Consider the following 11,466-nt stretch of genomic DNA (forward strand, 5'->3'; position numbering starts at 1 on the left):
ACTACCTTTACAAGTTTAGATTACTCCAAAGGATTACAGAGTACATTTCCAAAGACCGCACAGGTGTTACAACATTGTGAACACTATGGATCAATCTGATGAACTTGGTTCCTTGATTTTTCAGCACATCAATGTTGGCTCTTTGGTTTGAGACAGGCATTCGTATGAGGCTCATACTCATGAGATATTATTAGCTTGGTCTATTAGCAGCTCTGAGGGATTCCACATCCTTAAACTGATCTAAGATCAGTTCATAGATCCATGCTTCTCAGGACTAAATTCTAGTTGATGGATTGAAGATGCCAATCAAGTTTTCTTATTTTCACAACACTTGAATGTAGTGAGGTGCCAAGGATGCAGCATTTTGCAACAATGAAAAGCTTGGAACAGACTCAGACAAGAAAATTGTCTAGCAGAAAAATAAACTGGGATAGATCTCTACAAAAAATGATAAAGACATTGATGTAGGTATAAAAGGGAAATCCCAGAAGAAAATAATTGGTATATTGATATACTGAGATCAAGATGAAGAACTGATAAACCAAAAAATTACAGTTTTGATTCATTGTCGGTACTTTTAGGTTTAGTACCGACAAATATGTACTCATGTAAATGAATCTATCTAGCAATGGGTATGGATCATCGTGACAGGGTACGTGAATTAATGATTTAATATTCTTTAAATAGTGACTAACAAAATGAGGGGTGTGTGTATAAAATGCATGATAGAGAGATGAGGAAAATGCAAGGCGAGGAGGCGGTAAGATTAAAATGATTAATATACGTTATAATGAATAGGAAATAGTGATGTGAGTAAGAAAAATAAGTGTGAGTAATATAGAGAATGAAATGTTGATAATGATGTAGGAAGATATAAAGATAAATTGGAAGTATGTGATTATAGAATGATGTAGGAAAATGGGATGATTGTAAGTTGACAAAGACATGATGATGTGAAAGGTATATGATGTGGTTAGAATGTGGAAACATGATGTGATGGTGATAAAAACAGGTGTAAGCTAACAATGATAATGAAAATAAACAATGTAAGGTGAGGCTAATTACCATATATCCTTGTGTTTTTCTAGGATCATGGCAATTTGAAACTCCAGTTAAGCTCCCCCTTCATAAATCAATCATCTGAACTTCATTATTTTAGTATATATGTCATTTTCTTCCCCAAACTCATATAGTTGTATTAAAATTCCTACCTTTTTACCACAATAATGTTCTTTACATTTATATTTGTCACAAAATAAAATGACAAAGTGGATAATTCCCAAAAGGGGGAATACTATGTATCAGCATGAACTCCCGTTTTTGTCAGCCAGGCAGCATGAACTTTCATACTTGTTCAAAAAATAGCACAAACCAATAAGAAGACGCCAAGTGGCGTCTTCTTTTTTTTTTTGGTCAGCGATGGTCAAGTGCTGACGTGGTAGCCAGGTGGATTCCACCGTGGTAGCCAGGTGGACTCCACGGTGGCATCCACATCTCCGGCCGCCGACGGCGCCCGTCTCCGGCCGGCGACACCGTGCGTCTCCGGCCGCCGACGCCGCCGCGCGTCTCCAGCCGCCGACACTTCGTCTCTTTTGATAATGGCGTCTACAAATGTCAAACCGCAGAGAAGAAGGACGAAGAGAAGAAGAAGAAGAAGAAGAAGAAGAAAAAGAAGAAGAAAAAGGAGAGGAGAAGAAGAAGAAGAAGAAGAAGAAGAAGAAGAAGAAAAAGGAGAGGATAAGAAGAAGAAGAAGAAGAAGAAGAAGACGCGCGGCGGCATCGGCGGCCGGAGACGCGCGGCGTCGGCGACCGGAGACGCGCGGCGTCGGCGACCGGAGATGTGGATGCCACCGTGGAGTCCACCTGGCTACCACGGTGGAATCCACCTGGCTACCACATCAGCACTTGACCATCCCTGACAAAAAAAAAAAAGAAGACGCCACTTGGAGTCTGCTTATTGGTTCGTGCTATTTTTTGGACAAGTACAAAAGTTCATGCTGCCTGGCTGACAAAAAGGGGAGTTCATGCTGATACGTAGTATTCCCCGTTCCCAAAATATAATACATTGTTACTATTTAGCGTATTAATCCAAAAGCCCAATGGTCCTAACAACCTAGCTTGCGGTATCCAGATCATTATTTTATAAATTATATGGATTTTAAGTGATGTATATTATGAAATCATCAAGCCAATCACACTTGCACATCATGTTTAAGTTAATTGAAATAAATATTTATTTGTCCTTATTCTCATGCGATGTTCATGATGAAGTCTATGAATTCATGTAGTGAATTAGTGAATCATGGATCAATCATAATATAATGATCAGTGATCTTTAAACATGTACTCTTAATATTCTTATTCAAAGGACACTTGAGATGGACATCAAATTATCTGAAAAAATAAGTGTGGTTGATCTGGTATGTGTTAATGTTGTGACACTAATGACAAACAATGGGTGCTCTTTGGAGATCATAAAATTGATCCGTATGAATCCTTGAATAATATTATACCTAAACATCAATTAAGGTGATTCATAACACGGTCACAAAACTGGTTCGTCAAATTCAGGCACCAATGACATCTTGTGGATGGAGTACTTTGTTTTGATTATGACCTATGAGTCTCTAAACACAAAATTTAAAAATATCTTAGCTTTGATATAAAATAAATATACAAAGGTAATTGAGTGGTCAAGATGGGACCGTCCACCCTCGACATAAGAGGAAATTTGCTCAAGGAAGAAGATGCATTTAATCTTTGGCCAAGGTAGTGGACATATTTGAGAAGGCATTAAATAATGATACATATCAGTACTAATTAACCATGGATTAGGATTTGATGTTACCCCAAGTCATTCACGAGTATGATGAGACGAAAAATTACACCTACACGATAACCAATGATTACAAAGGTTCCATGGGAGAGTAGAATTAATGTGCTCTATCTTCTGGTGCACGGGGTACAGCTTAGCACCCCATGCCTTGAGACTTAAATGATCCTTATTTATTGAATAAAAATGTTGATATATTTAATTAATAATGTTAGAAAATACATGCCATTTTACCTTTAAAGTTATTAGCCATTCTGATTACACATGCCTAGAGGGTCACACGCACAAGATTGATGGACACATAATAAACCTTCTAAAAAATCCCAAATGATGGGGCACCTATTTTAAGAGCCCATCCCAGCCACTGGGCATGGCGCCTCATCATGTCACTATCCCTAAGTGCCCATCCTGAAGTCATTCACGAGTATGATGAGACGAAAAATTACACCTACACGATAACCAATGATTATAAAGGTTCCATGGGAGAGTAGAATTAATGTGCTCTATCTTCTGGTGCACGGGTACAACTTAGCACCCGATGCTTGGAAACTTAAATGATCCTTAGTTAATGAATTAAAATGTTGATCTATTTAATTACTAATGTTAGAAAATACATGTAATTGTACCTTTAAAGTTTAGCCATACTGATTACACATTACTAGAGGGTCACACGCATAAGATTAATGTACAAATAATAAATGTTATAAAAAAATCCAAATGAGAGGGTACCTATTTTAAGTGCCCATCCCAGCCACCGGTACATGACGTCCCATCACGGCACCGTCCAGACCCCGTCACTGTCCATCACATCATCATCATCATCCAACAACTGCATCACATCTTCTGTCTCCGAAACCCATATTTATCTCCTACGGTTACCTCTGCAGATGTGATCTAAGACATTGAAAAAATATGTGACATAAGACGTGACGGAAGACGTTACGGAAAACGTGACAGAAGACGTGACGGAAGACGATTGCAGGGCCCAGGGCCAAAAATATAACTGAGTAGCTCACTAAGTTAAGTCCATTGGCTTTATACTTTTATTGGGCTCAAAGGGCCCAATAAGTTAAGTCCATTGGCTTTATAGTTTTATTGGGCTAAAAGGGCCCAATAAGAGGTCATCACGTGTGAAGGAGAGTACATAAAAAAGGAATTTTTTTCCCCAAGAAAGATGAAAGGGAAGATCGAGGTTGAAGACAAGGGGGCGAGCTCGGGGAAGGCGATCGCCGGCAGGGACTCGGCTCTTGGTCGACTCCAGCGCTGTAGATTCTTGATCAGTCGCCGGACGTCGATTTTCAGCCCTTCCCTGATCGCCATCTTCTCAGTCCGATCGAATTAGGGTTTTTTTTCCGCGTTTTTCCGCTTCAATTCTACGCCATGGACGTGGAATCCATGGAGATGAACGGCGGAAGGAGGAGCTATCAAAGACCGGGAGGCGCGGCCAAGATTTGCAACTATTGGATGCAGGGAAGATGCAATCGGCACCCCTGCCCCTACCTTCACGGCGATCCCTCGCAGAGGCAGCCGAAGAAACCCCAAGAAAGCGACGATTTGGGTGCGAAGAGGGCGCAGGGGTACTCGCGGGGCGGGGGATTGGTGTGGAAAAACCCTAATTTGGGAGGAGCAGCGCCATCGAAGTGGGGAAGAGGGCGGGGAGCTGGTGGAGGGAGTGGGGCAACGACGGGCCCTGGGCAGCCTGCTCGAAAGGGGGCGGATTCAATCTGTAAATTCTTCGTCAAGGGGCGTTGCTCGTTTGGAGAAACCTGCAAGTTTCTTCACGCTTGGTCCATGGGAGATGATTTCTCTCTGCTGACCACGCTTGAAGGCCACCAGAAGGTGCGAGAACTACAATGGTCTCTGGTTGTGTTTCTTTAGCGGGGGCGATGATCTGAGAAGCTGCTGTAGCAGGTTATTACAGGCATTGCTCTTCCGTCTGGGTCTAATAAGCTGTACACGAGTAGCACCGATGAAACTGTTCGGATTTGGGATTGTGAGACTGGGCAGGTATGGGCAATTGATGGGTACTTCTGTTTATTTTATTTTATTTTATTTTTTCAAAGATGAATCTTGCTTTGGGAATCTCTTAGTGCACGATGGTTGCCAAACCGGGGAGAGAGGTCGGGTGCATTATCAGTGAAGGACCGTGGGTGTTTATAGGGATCCCGAATGCTGTCAAGGTGTGATTTTTTCTAGCTCTTGCTGTTTGATTTCACGGAATAATTATGTTTTTTAAAGATAAATTGTTGTTTCATGTGTTTTGATAGTGAATTTCTTGTCTTGACAGGCTGTGGATACGCTTAAAGGGACTGAAATGAACCTCGATGGGCCTATTGGGCAAGTGTATGCGTTGGCTGTCTGTAATGATATGCTCTTTGCAGGTGTGCAGGTATGATCCTGTTTTCATTTTCATGAATTTTTGCTTTCTGAATGTGGTCCAATTGATGGTGGAAATTTTTTTTTTTGTATTTTTTTCCAGGACAGCAACATATTAGTTTGGAAATTCAGTCCAGAGGAGAATTGCTTCAAACCCGTTGCTTCTCTTACTGGTCATCAAGGAGCCGTTGTGTCGTTTGTTGTTGGCGGTACGAGATTGTACTCTGGATCGATGGACTCAACTATACGAGTAAGTGGCCAACTGCGATTCTTTATCAGCTTCTCTTTACCATTCGACAGTGAATCTTGTCCCACCAAATAAAGATAGAAGCGTATTCTGTTTTTTCAATTTGGGATTTATGTATTGAGACATATTTATCTCTTTGTTAGTTTCTCTTATTACTTTAGGCAAATTCTAGAATCCTAGTTCTCTTTCAACTGCTGATGATTATTGCTATTCGATTAATGTCACTGTTACAGTCCTGAAATATGTATCTTTCTTTTATTAATATATTATCATAAAGCTTCTTCGGTCATTTTTCAGGTTTGGGATATCTCATCCCTACGATGCATCCAAACACTCACTGAACACACCGAAGTTGTCATGTCTTTACTGTGTTGGGATCAATTTTTACTTTCTTGTTCTTTGGACAAAACTATTAAGGTACGAATTCTTCTTGACTATTCTGGTCTCTAATGATTGACGTATTGAAGAATGGTCGCGTTTCTCATGATCTTACTCCGACTTCTCTTCAGGTGTGGGCTGCCACCGAAAGTGGAAGCTTGGAGGTCACATACACGCACAATGAAGATTATGTATGTCTTGCTTCTGATATGGAGATATTCAAGTTGATAGTCTTGTAGTTTTAATTGATGTTTCTTTCTACCAAAGTTCATGTCTTGCTCGAAAAAATCTGTGAATATTTAGAGATGCCGTTTGCTTCTAATTGTGTCGATTTTTCCAACTAGATTAAACACCCAATACCTATTTGTTGGAGAGATTAAACTCCTCACCTTGCGAGCTGAGGCAGTGGTAGATAACCAATTTGTCATCATCGCACGGTTATTCTTTTCATTGTTATCTGTGGATGACGAATGGATACTGAAGATGAAACATTCGTCATCTAACTGTCATTTGTTGAGGACGAGGATACTTATGAATTGTTGATGAGTTTATGGTAAGATCATTAATCATTTACAAAAACTGCTTCAAGAAACCCAAATTTCCTCTTTCCCATATTTCAAGGACTGTAGAATTCCAGATAAGGATTGCAGATCTAATCTTGGATCGGTTTGTGTTAGTTAAGTTAGAAAATAGGTAATATAAGAGATAGAGAAATGATAGAGTTAAAGAGAGCTGACTGAATCAGTCACCTCTTCTCCCAGAGCTGGAGGATCTCCCACTCCAGCCGAGACTGACTCGACTTCTTGGTAAGAGAATGAATCAATGATCCTTCTTCCTTTATTTATAGGCTTCCACCACCTCCTATCTTGAATAGACACATGCAGACTCTGATGCGCAGGCAGGCTATGATGCGTCAGACGACTGGAGCCTTCTTTTTTTCTCTTTATGATAGGTTTGAGTTAGGGCCCTATCATTGCTTCTGTACCCAAAGACCAATGGGTCCCCAAGTGGAAATCTCGGGAAATTTTTTTCAATGATTTCATGATCCATCCAGGTTGCTTGAAAACTAGGAAGGTTCTTCCGTTACTGAGGATTTGGAGGCCAGCCTTGATGAATCGATAGGAAATGATAGCTTTGGGATACACCTGCCACTCCCATTCATCTGAGAGATTATTAGGATCAGACAATCGCGGAATATCACCTGCAGCTTTGCATACTTTCGAAACGTGGAAGACTGGATGGAGCTTAGTAAGGGGGTAAATCAAGTTTGTAAGCTACAGAACCAATCTTCTGAAGAATTTTGTGAGGACTGAAGAATTTTGGGGAAAACTTGTCGGATGGGCATTTGGCTAAATTTCTGTGTAGACTTCATCCTCTTCTTGAAAGTCAGCCACTCAATGATGTTTATCTGCATGAATCTTCATGATAAATTGTCTATTTGATAAGTGAACCTTAAGATGCGATAAGATAGTCGCTTACTGATAGCTCAAGATCCGAAGAATCAATTTCCTATCGGTTGGGTTTGGTTGGTTATCGATAAAGGAAAAAAGTGGATCAATTGGGGTGGGTGTATCTCTTCTATATATGACACTGAAAGGGGTCAAAAGAACTATTGTAGTTGTATTCTGCCAGATGAAACCATTTGACCCACTTCTTTGGGCTTTCAGGAGAGACAACGCAAATAACATTCCGAAACTCTTCTTTGTTGATTCTGTTTGACCAAATGTTTCTGGGTGGTAAGATGAGCTGAAATGTAGAGTGGGCCTTGTATCTTATGCTACTTCTAGAAAGAGCTGATAAAATCGCTACCTATGTTTGAGATAATTCATCTATAAATTCCTTGCAATGTGACAATTTCATTAACGAATACTTTCGAAATATATTTAGCCGAGAATGGGTGCTTGACTGCTATAAAGTGCTCAAACTTGCTGAGACTGTCAATTACTACCAATACTGCACTGTACCTATTGGAATCAGGCAATCCTCGTAGAAAGTCCATGGATATATGTTCCCTTATTTTTTCACGGATTGGTAATTAGTCATCATCAATAAATGATGCGGCTCTAAAAGTCCGCATCATTCTACAATAGATGTCCTATCAATTTGTCATCGTCATCTTCAACCACAAATATAGTCATCGTCATCAATGCCAAACCCTACTCACGAGCAGAAAGAAGAAAAACTGTACGAAACGATAATCTTCAGGGCTAACCCCTATTTTGTATACCTTTGGTTATCGGATCCTTTCTTGGATAAAAATGATCCGACTCATTTCAAAAGCTGTGTTTTGTAAGGAGACGGCCACAACTAACTTATATTTACAATAACTAGATGTCAATTATAGCAAGTATTTGATAAATAAATAACACTTTTTTATAGCGCTGCTCCTGACTTAAATGATTCTTGCAGGGGGCCCTCGTTCTGGCAGGGATGTCCGACGGGCATGGCAAGCCGGTTCTGCTGTGCTCTTGCAACGACAATGTCGTTCGTTTTTACGATCTTCCTTCGTGAGTTTCCTATTAATTGAGCTCCAAAGTTTACTCAATCAACTTATTGATCTTATATTAATTTTTTTCATCAGGTTTGCTGAACGGGGGAGAATATTCTCAAAAGAGGAGGTGAGAGCCATCCAAGTGGGCCCTGGCGGGCTGTTCTTCACCGGGGATCGGACAGGGCAGGTCAAAGTTTGGAAGTGGTCAACATCTGAATGAATATTGAAAACCTTGCAGAAAAAAAAGGCAATTCATTCAAATTTCAATCAGGGGTGGTTGATGAGAGGATAGCTGGAGAAGCTGATGATGGTGAGATTTTAGCCGTCGAATTTTCCTTCATTCCATCAAAATATCTCTTCTCATTGCACAGAGTAGGAATCAATCTACTCCCATTTGACCCAAATCCAGTCTGAACCTCTGGCTTTCTCTCTCTCTCTCTCTCTCTCTCTCTCTTCTACCCCCATTCGACATATTCATGAGATCATTGGAGAGGAATAGTGTCGTCTTCCGGGGATCTCTGCTTCGAGGTAGTGGCAATTGTGATGTTTATTTGCTTTCACCTGAGAATCTGGATGTATGCATAGATTGAGAAATGGGTAAAGTTCTGATTTATTTCTCATTGTACCTGGATAGTTTTTTATTTCAATTTTGTAATAGCTTGTGTAAGATATCCCCACCATAGTTATGATTATATTATATGGTTTTTGGTTCTTGGCTATGGTTGTGATCGTGATATTGAATACAGTTATCAATGTTTGCATTTTACATTTTTAATTTTAGATTACTTAGGGTTGTTGCAGAAGCTGGCTGGAATTTCCCTGTCCCTTTATTGTAGTTTTAACTTGTAAACTTTTTTTTGTTAAAATCCAGAAATGGATGCTGAAAAGATTAAGCCATCAGAATCACATTGTGTTGATAATGATCTAAAGGTTAAAGCAGTGGAGATAGCGTTGTCTGAAGTCATTGACGGCCTACTTATTAGACTTTTTTAAGTGTTCATTTTGTGCATTCAGGAAAGAAGTAAAAATGAATTATCCATCTTGTGTAAAATTAAAACCCTAACTTACGTATCAGAGCTATCTTCCATTAAATTTATACAAGTTATCAAATTCACAGCTGTTCAAAACATAATATATGTTCCTTGTCCTTAAATTTAATCTGATCCAGCAGGCTGAATCAGCTCAACCTAATTAGGGCACTTCAATTCACAATTTGAATACTCAAATAGTTCCCAATTTATTGATATGATCTAAAAATGCTCCTCACTTTTGTGAACACGAATTTCAGAAATTGAATTCTTAATTATATTCTCTGCCTCAATTTCTTCACTTCCCTAATTTTTTTATATAAATTTTCAGATAAGGAAAATAGCCAAATAAATATCATTTTTTCCCCTAAAAATGGACTGATACAAAATTGACGGGGTACATATCTGATTACCCTTAAGGTAAGTTTATTGTCTTCTACATATTATCTTTATCCGTAAAGAATTGTGGAGAGAACAATCTGAAATCAGTGGCATGAAAGATGAAAACAATTTTCATTTTTTCCGTGTTTGTCTTGAAAAATATGTTATGTCCAAAGAGAGTAAGAGGTTATCAAGAGTGTAAGATTATGTCCGCAGTGAGACAACTCTTCATTCTTTTTGAATAAAAAATATTAATTTATTTATTGCCTTGTGTATCCTTTGAGAAAAATGGTGAGCTAGTTGAATGAATATATTTTAGGAAGCTGTCTTCATTAATCAGTATGTTATGTGTGAAGAGAGTAAGTGGGCCTCAAGAGTGTAAGATAATGTCAACAATGAGAGAACTCTTCACTAGTTTCAATAAAAAATATTATTTTATTTATTGCCTTGAATTGTATCCCTTGAGGAAAATGGTGAGTTAGTGGAATGAATATATTTTAGAAAGCGGCCTTCATCAATCAATAACGTAATCCTGGTCTCGTTGATCTTTCCCATATATTCTTAAACCAATTATGATCCAGGAAGATATATGAGACATACGGATTTTATGCTTTAAAGGTAAATATTTTATCATGCAATATAGAGTCGCTTGAGAATAAAATCACTCATGTTTGCATGGCTTATAATTTTTAGTATTCGATTCTGTAAATTGATTAGTGGTCAATTTTTTGTTCAGTAAGCATCCAAAGTATAACAAAATTTACGTAAATTTTCTGATCTAAATCAATTTACTGAACAAAAAATTCTATATTTCAGGTTCTCAAAATATTTATTATAAAAGGTAAATGTATGTGTAAAACATGTGGATTAGTTAAGAATTGAGAGTATGAATTGTCAGCTGACAAGGTCCACATGTGTCACAATAGACTAGGTCTTCCTTCAATATGTTCCTCTCCATAATCATGATCCTCATCAAATGTAGCAAAAAATGAAACACACTTATCTTGGAACTTGGGTGAGAGCACTAATACCCCTCATTCAATAGTCTACGCTATAACCTTGAATGATCTGAGATCAATAATTCTAATTACCAAAGATGGTTCAGAACCATGAGCAGTGCAGTCAAAGTCTTTGGGGACAAGTTTAGTCTTTAATTTTACTTAGGAAATAACATTTAGAACTTCTCAAGAGGACTCCAGATATCCATATCTCTGGATGGAACACGATTGGGGGAGATATTCACTCGCTAATATGGCCTCACCTCATTAAATTTTTGGGATGATGGTTCTAAGTTTTATTCAATTCTCAAATCGGCCTAATTAACATAATACTTATTTATTGTTTTTATTAATCCCACCATCTATATAACTTAAACATTATTTATTTCTATTTTAATATACAATTTATTGTATCAACTTTATCGTTACAGGTATATTTATTCATATTCCTTACATTCAGTTTTACCACTGTATCCAATGATCACGAAGAGTTTAAAGGTTAGTTATAATTAGGATTCATAAAAATATCATTTTGATTCAAGATAAGACTGGTAATTACCACTCCGTTCATTTTGTCCTCTTGTTTCTCCTCTTAGTAATCTAGTGAAGGAGAACAAAAGGACAAAATGAACAAAGTGGTAATTATCTATTAACCTTTAAAATCTTCATGATCATTGGATAAACTTTCAAAAATGAATTTAAGGAATATGAATCAACAAGCCTGGAAAGATAAT

The 11,466-nt window shown here is 38.3% G+C and overlaps 1 protein-coding gene across 2 annotated transcripts; it reads left to right on the forward strand.

Moving 5' to 3' along the window:
• Positions 1–4,012: 4,012 nt before the first annotated feature.
• LOC144715025 (zinc finger CCCH domain-containing protein 17-like) lies at positions 4,013–9,044 on the forward strand. 2 transcript variants are annotated; one of them, XM_078589868.1, is made up of 9 exons: positions 4,013–4,672; positions 4,742–4,840; positions 4,924–5,013; positions 5,121–5,222; positions 5,313–5,459; positions 5,754–5,873; positions 5,966–6,025; positions 8,244–8,341; positions 8,416–9,044. In XM_078589868.1, exons 1-9 carry the CDS (start codon positions 4,214–4,216, stop codon positions 8,543–8,545), a joined length of 1,305 nt encoding a protein of 434 aa, XP_078445994.1. In that variant the 5' UTR covers positions 4,013–4,213; the 3' UTR covers positions 8,546–9,044. The 2 variants fall into 2 exon arrangements, with proteins under 2 accessions (XP_078445994.1, XP_078445995.1); XM_078589869.1 differs by having other exon boundaries at positions 4,745–4,840.
• The last annotated feature ends 2,422 nt before the right edge of the window (positions 9,045–11,466 follow it).

The sequence above is a fragment of the Wolffia australiana genome, chromosome 18 (genome assembly GCF_029677425.1).
Source record: "Wolffia australiana isolate 7733 chromosome 18, ASM2967742v1".
In the NCBI taxonomy this organism is placed as follows: domain Eukaryota; kingdom Viridiplantae; phylum Streptophyta; class Magnoliopsida; order Alismatales; family Araceae; genus Wolffia; species Wolffia australiana.

What these genes read in the sequence shown, in the direction of transcription:
- LOC144715025 (XM_078589868.1), top strand. Translation starts at nt 4,214, where the DNA reads ATGGACGTGGAATCCATGGAGATGAACGGCGGAAGGAGGAGCTATCAA. An exon ending in GGATCCCGAATGCTGTCAAG is followed by an intron (nt 5,014 to 5,120) that starts GTGTGATTTTTT and finishes TTGTCTTGACAG; the next exon opens with GCTGTGGATACGCTTAAAGG. An exon ending in TGCTCTTTGCAGGTGTGCAG is followed by an intron (nt 5,223 to 5,312) that starts GTATGATCCTGT and finishes ATTTTTTTCCAG; the next exon opens with GACAGCAACATATTAGTTTG.